The sequence below is a fragment of the Callorhinus ursinus genome, unplaced genomic scaffold, assembly GCF_003265705.2.
Source record: "Callorhinus ursinus isolate GAN/ISIS: 27379988/994484 unplaced genomic scaffold, GSC_fseal_2.0 scaffold42, whole genome shotgun sequence".
In the NCBI taxonomy this organism is placed as follows: domain Eukaryota; kingdom Metazoa; phylum Chordata; class Mammalia; order Carnivora; family Otariidae; genus Callorhinus; species Callorhinus ursinus.
The window spans coordinates 8,997,241-9,015,895 of NW_027397104.1; the positions used below are offsets into that span (position 1 = coordinate 8,997,241).

At 40.7% G+C, this 18,655-nt stretch overlaps 1 protein-coding gene across 1 annotated transcript; it reads right to left on the minus strand.

Annotated features, from left to right (window-relative positions):
* Positions 1 to 14,715: 14,715 nt before the first annotated feature.
* On the minus strand, positions 14,716 to 15,063 carry LOC112809660 (ATP synthase peripheral stalk subunit F6, mitochondrial-like). Its single transcript, XM_025853017.2, has one exon. It carries the CDS (start codon positions 15,040 to 15,042, stop codon positions 14,716 to 14,718), a length of 327 nt encoding a protein of 108 aa, XP_025708802.1. The 5' UTR covers positions 15,043 to 15,063.
* Between the last annotated feature and the right edge of the window lie 3,592 nt (positions 15,064 to 18,655).

Here is an 18,655-nt window from a genome sequence, read left to right on the forward strand (position 1 = left end):
CCTTAATGCTAATTTGAAGCAGACTACTGAGCTGTTTTATCTATATACTAGATTTTGGTGATGATCTCTTCTCAAGGTGGTTATAAGAGCAGCGTAAGGATCATATCTCCTTCTCTTCATTGCTGTTTTAATCAGGTTGCTAGCCGGAGGTAGAATTCAACCTAGATGGCTTAAATGGAGGAACCCCAATGGAGTGGTTACTTTCAGGTTTAGAAGAGTTGAGGCACCCAGGTACCGGCAACAATGGGAAATTGTTGCCAATCAAAGCACCTAAAGGACAAGGGAAGAAACAGTGTTGTGTTTAGTCAAGTAACCACTAGAGCCATGAGGAGAAGCTGCCTGGCTTTAACTGTGATAGTGGAAGGACGCAGAAACGGAGACTGAAGCTGTTAAACAGTAGGAAGAGAGAGCTCAGCTTCCCTTTCCACTGTCTCCCATTGGCTGTACCCAACTAGGACCCAGTTGGCTAGAAAGCCCAGCTGATGCGATCAGCAAGTTTCCATTTCCTGAGACACAGAACAAAAAGTAGGGAATAGACTGGGAATAGGGAAAGTTAATGAAGGATAGCAGTATAATTGTTCTTTAGATTGACCAAAAATTTTTCTCCCCATTTTCTTAAATCAGATAATATCTTTTTATAATGCAACACATTGAGTTGTTATTGATTCTTTAAGTTAAGAGTATTTTTGGCTGTAACGCATGAGTGTGGTGACTGACCTGAGAAATATTAGTCAAATCAAACCTTTCCATATGGACAAGCTTGAGTTGGGGAATTCCAAATGACATGAAAACATTTTATATGTGAGCTTGTGTTCTTTGTCATCAGAAAAAAATTATTTGGATAACGTAGTAAACGAATTAAACTTTCTGCTTTTATTAAAAAAAAATATTACCAAATGTGTAAACTAGTTTTGTCCTAGACTTGAGCCATATACTCTTGCTGAACCTCAGTCTCAGGGATATATTGTAGAATGATGGTGAGGGATGGGTGAATTTCAAAAAATGGTAGCTGCATTTTAAAAAAAGTCCACAGTATCAAAAGACACTAGTAAAGTGTCTAGATAAATAAAAATAAAAATGTCCTGCTTATTTGCACATTATTCTCTACCTTAAATTGTGAGCGGTTCTGCAGAAATTAAATTTGGGCTTACCATAGGAATATAAGTTTGTTTAACCGCTTAATGATTAGATTGCAATATTCCCACTTGTCCCGGTTAGACAATTTGGCTTGAAGGAGGGGGAAATCACAAGAGTGTGTAGCATATTATACAACTAGAAGTCTGCAAAGAACTATGGTGGTGACAGTGACGGTGGTGGTGGACGTATGGAGAGATGCAGTGCTAGAGCGGAGGGGATGGTGGACACCATGTGCTGGTCGGTGTGTGAGGGCTGGTAATGATGGTGAGGGAAATGTGGATGGAGATGGATATAGGGATGGTGGTGGTGGCGTTGGCAACATTAGTGGTCCAACCACTCATATTGGTGGTAGAGCTGGTGTTGGTTGTGGGGATTGAGGTAGTAGTGGTTGTAGGGGTAGAGATGGTGAGGTGGGAGTAGAACTGGCATTGGAAGTGAGGATGTTGGGGGGTGGGGTGGGAAAAGTGATGGTGATGATATCGATGACTCCAAAAGTGGTGGTGGGGCTTTGTGAAGTGATGTGATGCCCCATGACCTTTACAATTTTTTATGTGCCTTTGGTTGGAAACAAATAATGAAGTGCAGTAAATTTACTTGCAGAGAGATTTGTCAAACTAAGCACTCACTTTGCAGATGCTCTTCAAGCTTTTCCTTAATTACAGATATTAGCGTCATGCTGTGCCAAAAAGCACCACTCCTGTCAATTTCAACATAGTACACAAGTTCTTCTAATAAATATTATTCAACCCCAATTATTGGAAACTTTTAGAGTAAACCTGGCTTCCCCTATTCGATACAGTGCACTTGAAAGTTGATTTTTATCTTGAAAGTGATGCTATTTAGTCAGGGATTATCTTTTATCTCTGTTTGTGAAACAGCTGGAAGTGTAGCTACTGAGATTTGATATTTGTCTTCCTGCACTTGACTGCCAAGCAAAATCATTTCATTTGTAATCAACAGAATGTACCTTCATGAATTAGCATAAACATATACCATTGAAAAACTGAATCTACAAGCTTGACCTTCTAGTAGATATAGTGTATGATCTTTTTTTTTTTGGATAGACAGAATTTTCTTTCCCTCTCTGACTCTATATTTGAAATTAGCCCAGTACTCTCAGAGTAATATTTTCCTTTTTCATTGTTTAAAGTAAGCCTCCGTCCCTCTGCCTGGCAACAGGTGACTTTTATTCTTCCAGTGATGAGACACATTTGATTCTAGAGATCAGCAAGAACTCTGCTCAACAAATTTGTGCTACTTAATTAAAATGTGTTTTCCTATTTGATATATAGTTAAGAATATCAGATAGAGGGGTGCCTGGGTGGCTCAGTTGGTTAATCAACTGCCTTCAGCTCGGATCGCGATCCCAGGGTCCTGGGATCGAGCCCCGCATTGCGCTCCCTGCTCAGTGGAGAGCCTGCTTCTCCCTCTCCTCCCCACTCGTGCTCTCTCTCTCTCAAATAAGTAAAATCTTAAAAAAAAAAAAAAAGAAAAAAGAATATCAGGGAGAACACATTTAATTACTGTGGCTTGTATTTCTTGGATATTTGATATGCAGCTGGCACTTTTCATGAATTATCTCATTGTATGTTCTAAAACTCTCCCATCTTATAGATAAGAAGAATGAGGCTTATGGAATCACACTAGCACAGGGCTTAGCCAGGATTTGGTCCCAGCTGCCTGATGGAAACCACACCCTTAACCACTGTGGAACACTTCTTGTCTGGTTTCTGACAATGTAGAATTTAGTTCCATCTTCCCTTTTTCCTGGAAAACCAAGTAGATTTATTCTTTTACAAACTTCTGGATTTATTGGAGAAGAGCAAAGATTGCCCTCCAGGAGACATGGAAACCATATGTAAATTACCAATTTTACTCTTGACTTGGAAGATATTTATATGAAGAGATTAGACTGGGAGTTAGACATCCTTGTTCTGCAATCTGATCCACATGATCATGACTAAGTCTCTTAATGTGGAGACTGAGCCTTTTGGAGGCAGAGGCTTGTTTTGCTCATCTGCCAAGGAGAGAAGAATCTGCCATATCCATCTTCGATATAACTTTCTGTAAAGACCAATCACTCTAAGTAATTCTTTACTGGACCACTGCAGTGACGTTAATCAGTCTTCCTTCCTTTGATCTCCACCTTGCAAAGCCATTCTCTACACTTTTGCCATGATACTTTTTCTAAAGTGAAACATTAACCTTGGCTCATCTGCTCAAAAACCTTTATCTATTACCTGTGGGGTAAAGTAAAAGTGCTTATCATGATACTCAAGGTCCTTCTCCATCTGGTCTCAACCTAGCCTTCCAATCATACCTTTCACTATTCCCCTAAAGTAGCCTATGTGCCAATTAAACTGGATTATTTCTTGTTCCATTATTCCATGCTTTTATGCCTTTGCTCATACCTTGAATTGCTTGTCAGTTACTTCCTTAAAATATTTATTGAGTATTGCTGTGGACTGACTTGTGTTCTCCCTCTCCCCCCAAACTTGTGTTGGAGCCTTAACCCCAAATTTGACTGTCTTGGGAGATAGGGTCTTTGAAGAGGTAATTAAATCAGGTAATAAAGGTGGGGCCCTAATCTCATAGGGTTGTTGCCCTTATAAGACCCAGCAAGAAGTGAGGCCACAGCAAGATTGCCATCTATAAGCCAGAAAGAGAACCCTCACCAGAACCTGACCCTGCTGGGACCCTGATCTTGGATTTCCATCTTCCAGAATTGTGAGAAAATAATTTTCTTGTTAAGTCACCCAATTGTGGTATTTTGTTATGGCAGCCTCAGCAGGCTAAGCCAGGGACCTCCTGTTAGGGATGTGGGTCTGAAGGGAGCAAAATCCCTTCATTTTTGATTCTGTGATCTGGTTGAGTTTTGCTGACTGGTGAGTTTTTCCTCATTCTGTGTCACCTGATCTTGGTTAATCTCTTGATCAGGGGAATTTCCAGTATGTCTCAGAGCAAGGCTCATTTATGACCAATATTTTGAGAATTATGGGAAGTTTCCCTGAAAGAAAGATGTACAGATGTATATGCCCTCTCCTTGTGGAAGGTATCTGTTTGAGCAGATAAATACAAATGAAAAAGACCACATTTTCTGTTAGCTAGTGGTAAGATGGATAGCTGACGTGATATCCAAATGATTGGCGTGGTCTGCTATTTCAGCAAGAATATAAGCGAGGGGAACTGTTGAAAGAGCGTAAAGAAGGGATGATACGTTATCTAATTATTTTAGAAAAAAATGGGGTAAATAAAATAACTATACTTGAAATGTCATTTTAGACAAGTCTTTTTTTATTTTAAAGAGAATTCTGTATTTTTCTGCCTCACCCTCGCTTTCTACTACCATTTTATCTGACAGAGCATCGGTCCTCCTTCTCTGGAATCATGGTGGGAAATTAATCTAAATTCTTAATTGCAGTGTGTTAGTGTTAAGATGGGCAAATTGCCTCCAATGTGGTTGTTATTAAGAATGCAGTTACAGCTTTATACAATAAAACTTCATTAGTGACATCTTCATCCTTGGGAGATTAGCTGAATTATATCTTACACCTCGGTGAATGCATTTTATCCAGGTCATGGAAAATTATGAGACTGATTTGCACTTCTAGTACATTCCTGCCTCTTCTTCCAAGATTTTTACAAACAAATATGTAGTAGTAGGAGAATAGAAACATAGGAGAACCCAGGAAGGTTTGACAGAGATGGTGGCACTCATGCTAAATTTTAAATATTGATCTGGATTTCTCTAAACATGTTAACAGAGTCCCATGAGAGTCCAAGGGACAGGGTGTTCTCACTCTTTGACCTGGCAATTAGATCTTGGTGTTATGGGAAATAAGGTACATATTTAGTAATGACTTAGAATGGTATTGAGCATTTTATAATTATTTTAAATAATTACTATTTATTGCACACTACTGTGTCCTAGGAACTTTTCTATTTTTTATAGCAACTTTTCCCAGTTGTAGGTGTACTTATTTTACAGGTGGGAAACTGAGGATTGGAGAAGGAGAACTTTTCTCTAAAGAGAGAGGTTGCCGAAGGTCCTAGAGCTAGTAGTTGGCAGGGATGCGGTTTAAAACCCAGCCCGACGTCTTTTCATTCTATCCCATGGCTCCCCTGCCTGGAATCCTATTGTTACTCAGTCATTTTTTTAATATGAGTGGATTTTCATGTTGCTTTACAGCAGGAATTCAAGCAGCCAAACCCTCTAATGGACTCTTTATCTTTGCAAATTAGGGCAATCTTCTTTACACAAGAGCCACTCATGGGTTTGATTAGCATGGTCCAGGCTCGAGGGTACTAATCATCTCTTGGCATAATGACAATAGAGTTTGGAGGAGTGAAAAGCAGATGACCAAACTCGGGAGCATGGGGGCTGCTCTGACTTAGACTGCCAGCACGGTTGGGGGGCCGTCTGTGTAGCTAGCCTTCCCTCAGTAATAGCGTTATCTTGTGCTTTTTCCCTTTCAAAGTGCACCGAAACCATACTCGGCAATGGCAGGGCAGCTTTGTAATGATCTGGTTGGCTGCTTCTTGATATGCTTATCTGTATTGGGCCCTGGATCCCAACCTACTCATCCCATTCTACCCCAGGTAGAAACTCTGTAAGGAGTCCTTGCCCAGAATTCCAGGAATTCTGTATCAGTGCAACCCGACAACTGGTCCCTCCCTTGTTTTGTGTGAAAGATTGTTTCATGGTCATAATTCCTCCCACCCTGGTATGTATTCCACTTTGCCATTTGACTTTTTTTTTTTTTTTTAGATTTTATTTATTTAAAAATTAGAAAGAGAGAGAGAGAGAGAGCACAAGCAGCGGGAGTGGGAGAGGAAGAAGCAGGCTTCCCGTGGAGCAGGGAGCCCGATGCGGGGCTCGATCCCAGGACCCTGGGATCATGACCTGAGCCAAAGGCAGTCACTTAATCAACTGAGCCACCCAGGCGCCCTACTATTTAGGCTTTCTTTTTAAAAATTTTTTATGATGTTAATCACCATACATTACATCATTAGTTCTTGATGTAGTGTTGCATGATTCATTGTTTGTGCATAACACCCAGTGCTCCACGCAGAACGTGCCCTCTTTAATACCCATCACCAGGCTAACCCATCCCCCCACCCCCCCTCCCCTCTAGAAACCTCAGTTTGTTTCTCAGAGTCCATCATCTCTCATGGTTCGTCTCCCCCTCCGATTTCCCTCCCTTCATTCTTCCCCTCCTGCCATCATCATCTTCTTCTTCTTCTTCTTCTTTTTTTAACATGTAGTGTATTATTTGCTTCAGAGGTACAGGTCTGTGATTCAACAGTCTTGCACAATTCACAGTGCTCACCATAGCCCATACCCTACCCAATGTCTATCACCCAGCCACCCCATCCCTCCCACACCCCACCACTCCAGGAACCCTCAGTTTGTTTCCTGAGATTAAGAATTCCTCATATCAGTGAGGTCATATGATACATGTCTTTCCCTGATTGACTTATTTCGCTCAGCATAACACCCTCCAGTTCCATCCATGTCGTTGCAAATGGCAAGATCTCATTCCTTTTGATGGCTGCATAATATTCCATTGTGTATCTATACCACCTCTTCTTTCTCCATTCATCTGTCAATGGACATCTTGCCATTTGACTTTGCTGCTTCTCTCATCCAGAGTTGGAGTCCGTTTCTCCATACCCTTGAATCTGGGCTGGCCTTGTTACCTGCTCTGGCCAGTAGAATGTAGTGGGAGTGATAGTGTGTGATACCAGTCTAGGTCACAAGAGTCCTGGTAGCTTCCATCTTTCATCTTCATGGACCACTGCCCTGAGACGACCATATATGGAAGCCTGCAGAAAGATGAGCCATTAGAGGAGACCAAGACCCCCCTCCCACAGCAATACCAACTTCCACATGGGTGTGAGGTCCTCCTAGACCTTCTAGTCCAGCTGGCTCTGCAGCTGAATGATGGCCCTAGGCAACAGTCATCAGATGAACTGCCCACCAGCCCACATAGTCATAAAAAACACTAAGTCATTATTCGCTAAGTTTTGGGTGGTTTGTTAAAAAGCAAAGGCTAACTGATACAATATGTTCTCTGGTTCCAGTAATTCTGGAACTAAGTTTTCGCAGATGAAAATGAATCATTTGCAGTGAGTCATCTTCAAGGATGTTTCCATTGCTAGTATGCTAGGCATTACAAAGAATAGAGTGAGGAAAAGTGTGGAAGTGAGAACACAGAAGCTGTTTGTGGGATATAATAGACTATGTTAAGAAAAATCACTTCGCTGGGGCAGTCTTCAGAAATAGGATCTAGCTCTAGAAAGGTAAGTTAGAACAAGATTGAGGAAGGACTTGCAGGCCAAGGTGGTGAGTGTTCATTTTAGCTGTTCACCTATGAAAAGACTGTAATGAAGAGTGGGAATGAGAAAATGAGCGTTCATGGACATTGGTAAAAGAGCCTGGCATGGCTGATAAGATCTGAGGGAGGAGAATGGATGTCCATGGAGGCACAGAATTTTCTTGGTGTCTTGTGGGTTAGGACAGAGCTCAAACTGCACACTGGTGAACTCCGGGGTAGCTGAATTTGTGGAGGCCAAAAAGTTCCTGCCAAATCCCCTAAAGTGAATTTTGGCCAAAAAATCAGTAAGACCAGCTGTTTCATCCCATGACTATGCTAACCACCAGATAGACACCATCTGTGTATAATGAGGTAGCACTCTGGTAAGGATTTTAAACTGCGTTATTATTCCACATGTTGTCTGGATTGGGTTGTGATTATGATTTTTCACTTTTTAGTAGAGCCATGGGAAATAAATGCTTATAAATATAATAATTCGGGGCACCTGGGTGGCTTAGTCAGTTAAGCGTCCGACTCTTGACTTCAGCTCGGGTCATGCTCTCAGGATTGTGAAATTGAGCCCCATGTCGGGCTCTGCGGCGGGCGTGGAGCCCACTTGGGATTTTCTCTCTCTCCCTCCGCCCCTCCCCCCACACCCCTGCTCACGTGCCTGTGCTCTTACTCTCTCTTAAAAAAAAATATATATATATATATATATATATATATAATAGTTCACAAGTGAAGGCTCAAGCTACAGGGGAAAGTAAGAGTCAGTTATGAGTGAAACTGGCATTAAGTGTTAAGAGTACTGCAATATGGACTATCTTATAAAAGGAAAGCCTTAGAGGGTGAAAGACTAGATACTGAGGCTTACTGAGAAGGAACTTTACTTATATTTTCCCAGATCCCACTTCACATTTGCTTGTGCCTTCCTTTGGAAGAGGAGTTGCTGATCTTATTGTTCAGATTTCATGTACAGATGAGGCCAGTGGACCTCTTTAGATCGAGCACATAGGATCAAAAGCACATAGGGGTGACTCTCTTCTGCTTTCTCCTATGTGGCATCTGGGCAAGATGGCTAAGCCACCCCCTGCTGGCAGAAGCCCAAGACACCCAATATTCACTTCTTTTCTCCCACCTGTGTGTACCGGAGGCCACTGAACTCATTTTTTTTTTCCCCCCAGATGGAAGGCTGGAGGTGGGAGATTGAACTTTGAGGATTTCTTCTAGGCCTCTGTACCCAAGCCAAGGGGTTCCTACTGAGTTTATCAAAGAGTTGTATTTTGGGGGTTGGGGCCCAAGCCCAATGAATAAGGAGTATGACATTGCATTTTCTTTATCCATGGTGCTTGAGCACACATAACCTCAACACCTAAGAGAAAGGTGGGTAAGAGTTGGATATTCTTGGTTCCTTGATTAAATGTTATCTAATGACACCCAAATCTCCTTCTTACTTCTAATAGACATTGGCAGCAATGAAGTTGGGCTTCCACAATTCCTGAATGAATCTAAGGGTAAGATTTCTTAAGGGTAAAAAATCTTAGGGAGGAAGTTTTAACCCAGGAATTGAATAATCCTACCACCACTGATCTTTTAAGAAGGTCGCCTATAATGCTCCCATCCACTGGGAAGAGCTTGGAGTCACTTTTGGCTGGAACAGAAAAGGACCAAACCACAAACAGTAATTTACACAAAGACTGGTGACTAATTTACTTTCCATTATGTCATTTGGGTTGCTTTCTATTCTAAGTAATAGAGAACCTAAACTCAAATGACTTAAACAATAAGCCATTTATTATCTGATAAAAAAAAGTTTAAAATTGGGCATGTCCAGAGTTGGCTAGTTCAGTGGCTCAATGACATCATCAAAGACCCAGATCTTTCTTTTTTCTACTCGGTTGCTCCCAGTGTGTTAACTTATATTGTCAAGCTTGTCTGCTAATATATGCCAGGTTTCTAGAACCAATTCAAACACAGAACAGTATCCAAAGGCCATAAGAGAAAGAGTCCTTCTTCATAGACCTTTTAAAGAGTAAGGAAAACTTTTCCAGCAACCCCCTTTCAGACTTTCCGTCCTGACTCATGTCCAGGATTGTGTTGAATTCCCTCTTCTCAACCATTAACTGGTAAGAGGAGAACTGACACAATTAGCTAAGATTAATTGAGCCATTCTCTGAGCCTTGGGAGTGGCCCCCTCTCCAGAAGCACCCAGCTGCCTGAGAGCCAACCTCAACTGAGGGTCTGTAAAGCAAGGGAGAAGGGGAGGAATGACCAAGGGTTCTGCTACAAATGATGACCAGTCTCACAGTTAAATCTGGCACAACCCTAGCATAATTGTGAAGCAAGTCTGCATTCTTTCTCTAATCTGGAGTGATTCTGCTTGGTTTCCTATGGCCACTGTAACAAATCACTACAAACCTAGCAGCTTAAAACAACATAAATTTAATATCTTATGGTTCTGGAAGTGAGAAATCCGAAATGAGTCTCACTGGCTAGCATCAAGGTGTCCACTGCGCTGCATTCCTTCTGGAGGCTCTAGAGAAGAACCAATTTCCTTCTCTTCTCCAGCTTCTAGAGGCTGCACTCCTTGGCTTGTGGCCATCTTCAAAGCCAGTAACATCAGACAGCATTCTTCTCATGCTGCTCTCTCTCTGGTTCTCTTTTTTTCTGCTTCCCTCTTCTGGTAGTGACCCTTGTGATTACACTGGGCCCAATTGGATGATCCAGGATCATCTCCCATCTCAAGGTCATCTGATTGGCAAACTCAGTTTCACCTGCAACTTTAGTTGACCTTGGCCATGAAACCTAACATAGTCTCAGGTCTGAAGAGTAGGTATGTAGACATCTTGGGGGGCAGCATTATTCTGACTACCACAGATACCATTTTTACCTCTCAGATGCTAAGGGCTCCTACTGCAGTGTCTATGGGAATGAACACAAGCTTTGGATTCAAAATTCAGCTGCTCCACTTACACATAATATATACACTGAATGACTATGCATACTTTGACAAGTTACAGAACTTCTTTAAGATCGTTTCCTCATATATAAAATGAAATTCGTATTATTTATCTCTAAGGGTAGTTGTAAGAATTTAGTAAGGCCATATATGGGAAATGCCTAACAGGGTCTAGCTAAGAATATATCTTCAGTAAGATGACATCATCACCATTCTTTTCATCTCTGAAAGCCTATGAATATTGTAACCATTGCTTCTGTTACTAAAGATATGGATTCTAATGCCAGCCTTCCCAGCCATGTAATCATTGGTTGGCCATTAATTTTTTTTTTTTTTGCGATTAAGTTTCTCATCTGTAAAATGGGAATAATAAAACCCTCTTCATAGAAGATGAAAAGATGAAATGATACAGCATGTGTTTATTGCCTAGAGCAGTTCCTGATGTATAGCAAGTCATTGGTTGACTTCAGTTCACTTCCTTTCCTCAAAGCCTGTTCACATGAAAGCTCTACAACTCATTCATACCAAGGAATTAGTTCTCAAACTCTAGTGTACTGCAGAATCATTTAGAAAGTTTGTTTAAAAAACCACTTCTTGGGTCTTCCTCCAGGCTGACTGAGTCAGGCTTTTGGAATGGGGAGGGGTCTGGATAGTATGAATGAAGACACAAATAACTGACCAGACTTTAATGTAGTGTGTTTCACAGAAATACTTAAATTTTCACATTGAACAAAGCATCATGTTAAAGGTTTAACTAGGACATTTCAGGCATCATCCAGAAAGTAGATGAGGTATTTTGAGGAAGATAGTAGACCTTGACAATGTTTCTTTTTTTAAAAAAAGATTTTATTAATTTGAGAGAGAGTGAGAGAGAACACAAGTAAGGGGGAGGGGCAGAGAGAGAGGGAGAAGCAGACTCCCCACTGGGCAGGGAGCCTGATGCGAGCGAGGCTCGATCCCAGGATCCTGGGATCATGGCCTGAGCCGAAGGCAGACCCTCAACCGACTGAGCCACCCAGATGCCCCTAGATCTTGCCAATGTTTCTGAATTGGAACATATGTCAGGCCAATAAGAGCTTAGATAAGGAGAAAGAAGACCAATGATTAAATTGAGTTACTTAGAGTTCCTGTGTCCTTATCAATTTTCTTTATCAACTTTGTCCTCATCGATGGGGAAAGTGGGAAGTTGGTGGTAAAATATCTAGCATTAGAGTACCTCGATTTCACATAGATGACCCTCGTTGATGCTTCTTTTTTATGTGATAAAAGTATTTAATATTATCTCATCATGTTCTTCACTCTGAGCAAACTATGGATGACTACTCTGATGGTGCTTTATGTGTCTTCCCATTAGGAATGTTCTCATACAAATGAAGAGAATGAAAGAATGTAGAAAGAAGCTGAATGTTTCCTTCCGTTCTTCTGCCTGCTCATCCCTTGCTGGCAGGTAGGCTCCATTTTTATTCCACACTGATTTCCACCCAAATAATAACTTCACTTTCAGTATGTAAATATACAGCGCTAAGACTTTTTTTTTTTTGTCATCAGGACTATTAAATGCAAAGGAGCAAATTGCCGCATCCCAGAGAATATCCAATAGACATTTTCTCAGGGAATTTTTTTTTTTTAAACTACAGTGGTTGCTAAAAAGGAGAAATTTAATCTACCCCTGCTATTGGTTATGTGTTTTATTTTGTTTTCCTGGAGGAAATGGGAGGGAAAAGTGTGATCAGGGAAAGGGACACGAAAGCCGGACTGACTGACTCACAAGTTTGTAGAATCAGAAGGGATTCTTACTATTCAGTTATGCCTGGCTGAAGACAGTGCATTTTCTTCTATGATGTATATGTCACTTTTCATTAATTCTGAGAGGCCTGTTCCTTTAGAAACCAGGGTAAACAGAGTAGTGTATTGGATTAGATCTCTACCGTGAATAAATTTATTTTCTAGCAAGTGTAAAAAATGAGCAAGGCCAAAACCCCCCAGAGCAGAAAATGTCACAGTGATTGCTAATACATTACTGCACAGAGAAAGGCCTAATAAAACCCCTATTAGGATGTCATACCTGCTTACGACTGAATTCTCCAGAAAGTTTATTTGATATGTCTAAGCCAATTATCAAAGTCTTAGTGATAAGAAGCAGCTTGCTGGGCCTGAATGTGTCAGAATAGAATGACTAAATTGTGGGAATTCATGGGCCTCTGCTTTGAATAATTAACTTGGCTCTTTGTAGAATACATACACTTTGGAAACTAATTTTCTCTTTGCACAAAGCATTTTGCCCTTGTGCTGCCTTTGAAAAGTAAACTGTTTAGCTGTCAGGTTATTCCCTTTTTCATTATATTTGGCTTGAGCTTCCTTCCCTGCCTTTCTCCTTGCTCTTTGTCTTGGTGGCATCATTCTGACTAGACCCATGTAGCCTTCAACCGGAAATATGACACGCGGTGATGACATTTCCTCTGAATGGAACTTAAGCCTTTGCTTTGCAATAATATTATAATGCCTTGTCTGTTTTTGTGTTTTGCTATGACTAAAACGCCCACTTTATTTTTAAAGGATTTGAAGTTTTGGGTGTTCCCCCCCGCCCCGGGAGAGAAGCAGAAGTGTTGGTTACACAAATAATTCTGTAGATAAAAACCAGAACTGTTCTAAATTTATTTGGAATGACAGAGTCAGTGATTTGGACCAGCCTGGGTAGCCAGTTTGTGCCAACAACCAGGCAAATCAAAGGGTCTTTTCTCCCTCATAGGATTCTCCCCCCAAAATGGACCAAGGAGATACCTTGTTTTGGCAATGGGTAGACACCTGTTTCTCAATCTTTAGGTCTTGATACGTCAATGTGTGTGTTGCTGTGTGGCTAGACAGGCCTCTTGTGTTCTCACTCTAGCGCCAGGGTATACCCCAGAGCAGGTTTCATCAGTTAGGCACGGACACCATCCCCTTGCCTGGCTCCTTTGGAACTTATCCATCTGCAGCAGCTGAGAGAAAAGAATCACTAGAAAGCATGGAGAGAGACCATCAGGGCAATGGGTGCTTTGCTTGTTTCATGATCTAGGACTTGACATTTCTTTTCTCGGCACCTTTGTGAGGTAACTGCAGTTAATATCTTGTGGCTATACACCTGGCAAAATGGTCATGAAGATTAATAAGAATTTAAAATTCACTGGAAGAAATACAGTGTTGTATGTAGTCTTTTTTTTTTTTTAAGATTGTTATTTATTTATTTGACAGAGAGAGACAGTGAGAGAAGGAACACAAGCAGGGGGAGTGGGAAAGGGAGAAGCAGGCTCCCCGCTGAGCAGGGAGCCCGACGCAGGGCTCGGTCCCGGGACCCTGGGACCAGGACCTGAGCCCAAGGCAGACGCTTAACAACTGAGCCACCCAGGCACCCCGTGTTGTATGTAGTTTTGAGTTATATTTATGGATGACTTATTCCTATGTAATAGAATAAGTTCTTTCCCACTCTGGTTCAAAGAAACCTGCTTAAGATTACTGGCTTTCTCTCGTAAGAATTGAATTCCACGGCCTGTGTCCTGCATTCTGGTTCGTACAGAGAGCTTCTAAAACAGTCTTGGAGGAAGAATTAAACCTTCCCTTAAAATCAATTGCCAAACCAAAGGTTCTGGATGTGGCTGCTTTTCTTTCACGTTCACACAAATCATCAATAAGGTCTATGGAAATGGCTTAGCGCAGTGGAGTTTGCAGTGAGGTAAATTGCTGAGGTAACCTCTGGGGAGACTGATTTTCAGTATTCATAACGTTTGCCTAAATGGAATGAACAGTATGCAAGTGTATGTAGAAAAAGCATGCCAGTGTCTGTTATTTTCCCTTCTAGGTTGATTCTGAAATGTCCTGTCTAGACTTTGAAGGTTTCTTGGAGTAACAGTCCCTACTCCAGCTTTCTTCCTTTGGTCTTCACTCTTTGCTGAGACAGTGGATACTTTCAAAAATCTCCCCTAGGAAAGAAGGCAAAGAACAGAAGCCTCTGGATTCTTAACCACTAATAACTGTGTTGATGGTACAGTCCTCTAGGGTGCTTCTCAAGGGGAGTAAAAATAAAAGCAAATGCTTCAAAGTAAAATTAGTCCTTCTTATTTAAAAATAAACTTGTAGGGGGAGGTTGGTGATGGTCATAATAAGCAAATAAATGATGATAAGATGTCAGAACTCCAAAAAACAAATGAGGATCATTGCTCTGAGGTCTTACTTTTTTTTTTTTTTTGCTGAGAAATGTGTTTATTCTGATACAGTTGTACAACTAATCTAGGACAAATTACCAAATAAATTTTACATTCTTTACATTCAGGACTGGGGTTTTTCAATGACTTCAAATTTAGGATCTTCAAATTTGAAGTCTGGGAACGTATTCCTGTCTGCTTTACCATATATTTGCTTAAGCTTACAAAGCTCCCTCTCTAGGTCTTGCTGGTGCTCTGGGCCAGTATCAACGGGTCCTCCAGATGCCTGTCGCTTAGTTCTGTATTCTCTAATCTTGTCCACGAAGAGTTTCTGTACAGGATCAAGTTCCTTATTAAAAGCCACTGCGGTAACACCAATGTTCCTCCTCAAATGAACTGAGACTGCAGACTGAATGAGAGAGGAGAACCTGAAGAGCCTCTGAAGAATCATGGTGATTTTGTTACGGACAGGAAACGTTTTCGGAGGCGGTCTTGAGGACTTACTTTCTAAAGAAAGCATCCTGCATCTGCACAAGTGTCTCTTACACATATGCTAATCAGCTCCACCGATAATTTTAGCTCTTGGTGTGTTTTCTTCCTGCCATTGTTTGATGTTATTTGCTAGACTTCATATGCACATCCGGGGAGGAACACATTTGCTTATCCTCAAGTCTGGGGGGCGGGGCTATGCTGGGAATATGTAACACTCCTTTGCGCTAGATGTTCCCTTTCATGAAGAAGAATTTGGTGAACGCTTTTGAATAATAACGGTTTTGGGTGAATGGAAGAAATCAGGGAGTACAGTGTGGATTTATATCTCCATTCATCTTAAAGCATTTAAATATTTCTGGACATAATGACCTACCAATTCTTTCCTCTCTTCCCAAAATAGATCATATTAACATGAAATATTTGAAGTGTGGCATGATAGTGGATTCCTGAAGCATTTATTCTTATGCTCTCTTTGCTCCTGGAAATAGAGAACCACTTCTCTCCAACCATGGCCTATAACAAGGCTTCTTAGGTCATGCCTAAAGCAGGTCTCAGGGGCTGATAAAGACCTTGCATTGAAAACGGACATACCTCACCCAAATTCTTTGAGAATCTTACTTTCAGGTGGCATTCAGGCACACAAATCCACATGCAGAGCCCTGCCCCTTGTGCAACATGGATCAGGTGGTTCTTCTCTCTGTCTAGGTCTTGCCTCCCTTGGAGAGCTAAGTCCACCTCCTGGGTTTCTCATCCTTTGCTTGGTTGCCCCTTTGAGACTCTCAACATCATATTTAAGTCCTCTTTCTGACCGGTTATCCTTATCGTTCTCAGCTCTTTCCATCTTTCTGACTTGGTCCCTACTTACTTTATTATTTCGTACCCTCCCTCAAGTTTTCTACCCCGCCTCTTCTTCTGCCCCCAAGCTCCCGACCTTAAATTCCACTGGCCGCATCCAGCCAGAAGGCAAGGGTGCCCGTTGATGCAGTCCATTCAGCTTAGCCTCCTATGTCACGAAGCAGGCTGCAAAAGCGTGAATAGTGAACCTGGAGAGGCCAACAGAAGATATCTAGCCTATGGGGCAAATTGCCTGGCATGCAGGAACTATTATTCTTCAGACCTTCTGTCCATTCTTGCTTTCATGTACAAAATTCTAAGGACATTTATTTTCTCTTTCTTTTCTTATTATTTATTTATTTTTTTTAGTTACCACTTCTCCAAAGACCAGAGTGCTCAGAGTATATAATACATGTTGATTATTATCTTAAGACATTCAGATATCTAGACCTTGACTCTGCTCGAAAAAGGAAAGTTTTCTGCTTCCTCATCTATACTGTGACTTTCTTTGCTGAGGGTCAGTGTTATAGCATCTTTCTAAAGTAGCTGTCTTAGTGAAAAATCACTTTAGAGTAGGTTGCTGTGACCATATAAGACCCTCCTAGGATGTGGTAAAGTAGAATTTACTTGGAGGAAGACAGCATTCTCAGTGATCCCAAGAGAGGAGGGTTATCGCTTCTGTGATGTGTACCTCTTCTGCCTGAGAAACGCTGACTGGAATTCTTTCGATTCTTTTAGTTAAGACTTTTCACATATATCTTTACATAAATAGGCTTGTCATATTCGACTCCAAACTTCTAGAGAAATCCCACTCTTTTTACTTCAGTTTATTTTAAAATCTAATTAAGACAACTTCTGTCTTAATGTACATTATTTTGCTTGAGTTTTAGTCTGAAAATTGTTTATGAAAGTATCATTGAGTCAGAATTTTCCAGTGTAGTGGTTTGCTTAATTAAGTTCACTAAAAGTTTATTTATTTTTGTTTGTTTTCTTGCAAGGCAAATATTAAGACAACTGGGGAATAGGGAAAGCTAAAGTTATGTTTGTTTTCACGGCACTGCATCCTAAATTAACCTAATCTCATTTCAATGACTTGGTTTTTCAACAGTTGTGTGTGCTTGGGCTGACTGGTGAGCTCGTTGTCTCCTGAACAAATTGGTCTTAGGGAAAGTTGGTCTTGGATTTTGAATTAAATTGTGATATATAAAAAGGAGAATTTCAGATTTAAGGTTAGGTGATATGCCACAAACGAGTCAAGTTAGGAAATGTGTAGTCTCTGAAAAAAAGGGAAGGAAAAACAGAAAATTTTTATGTATAATATTTGCAGTTTAACTTCCATGTGTTTAGTGTAATACCTCTCGTTTGTCCTATTAAATTGGTTTGCTTTCTTATAGTTTCTTTCTACTTTGGAGATATTTTTTTTTTGTGAAATCCTAACCAAGTTATGTGTTTTTAAAAAATTCCATATTTATTGGTTAGATATTGCTCTACAAAAGATGGCCTGAGGAATGAATGCTTTTTTTTTTTTGTTCTTGTTGTTTACTGGTTTTTTAAAAGATTTTATTTATTTGAGAGACAGAGAGAGAGCACAATCAGTGGGGAGGGGGAGAATCCCCAGCAGGGAGCCTGATGCAGGGATTGATCCTAGGACCCTGGCATCATGACCTGAGCTGAAGGCAGATGCTTAACCGACTGAGCCACCCAGGAGCCCCTTTGTTTACAGTAGTTAATAATAGGTTATGGGAGGAAAAAAAAAAAAGCCCCCAAATTGTCACAACAAAGGAGATGGGAGGGAATGAAGAAAAAGAGATGGACTTTTTTTTCTTTTCAAATTTTATTTTATTTTTAAAATTTAAATTCAATTAATTAACATATATTATTGGTTTCTGAGGTAGAGGTCAGTGACTCATCAGTCTTATATAATACCCATTGCTCACTAATGCCCATCACCCAGTTACCCCATCCCCCCACCTTCCTCCCCTCCAGCAGCTCTCTTTGTTTCCTGTGCTTAAGAGTCTCTTATGGTTTGTCTCCCTCTCTGATTTCATCTTGTTTTATTTTCTCCTCTCTTCCCCTATGATCTTCTGTTTTGTTTCTTAAATTCCACATATCAATGGAATCATATGATAATTGTCTTTCTCTGATTGACTTATTCGATTTGTGTAATACCCTCTAGTTCCATCCGCATCATTGCAAATGGCAAGATTTCTTTTTTTTTTTCCTTTGGTGGTCGAGTAGTATTCCGGGAACAAATGTTTTTAATGACACTCCTAAAATATTAGACTAGAACTCTGTTAGAACATAAGGATTGGGAAATTTGCTTGGAGTTTGTGATAAATGTTATCCACAGCACATATAATTCATATAACTCTATTTTGGAAGAAAAAATTTGGCTCATGGTCTAACTGAATACACGTTATGATGGATGGCATTGGTTTGGGTTGTTTTAAAATGGCAAGACTGAACACTGAGCTTGTGATGATGGGGACATTTTAAGTGATGTGGCAGGAGAATTCTCTGAGCTCTTTAGCAGAATAACAGGGCTTTCTTAGTCTGAGAAAACTCTGCCAAGTATCACCTTATGGACTTGGCTAATTCCTAGGAAGCTCTGCATCAAAGGTTCTACCTTTACTGTAGAATCTTCTAGCATGAGTTTTGGGTATTTAACCTTACAGATTCATCTTATTCCCCCCCCCCATTTTCTACATTTATTTATTAAACTTAATATTAAGAGAGGA

Excerpts from the sequence above, each read along its gene's own strand:
- LOC112809660 (XM_025853017.2), bottom strand. The coding sequence starts at position 15,042 with ATGATTCTTCAGAGGCTCTTCAGGTTCTCCTCTCTCATTCAGTCTGCA.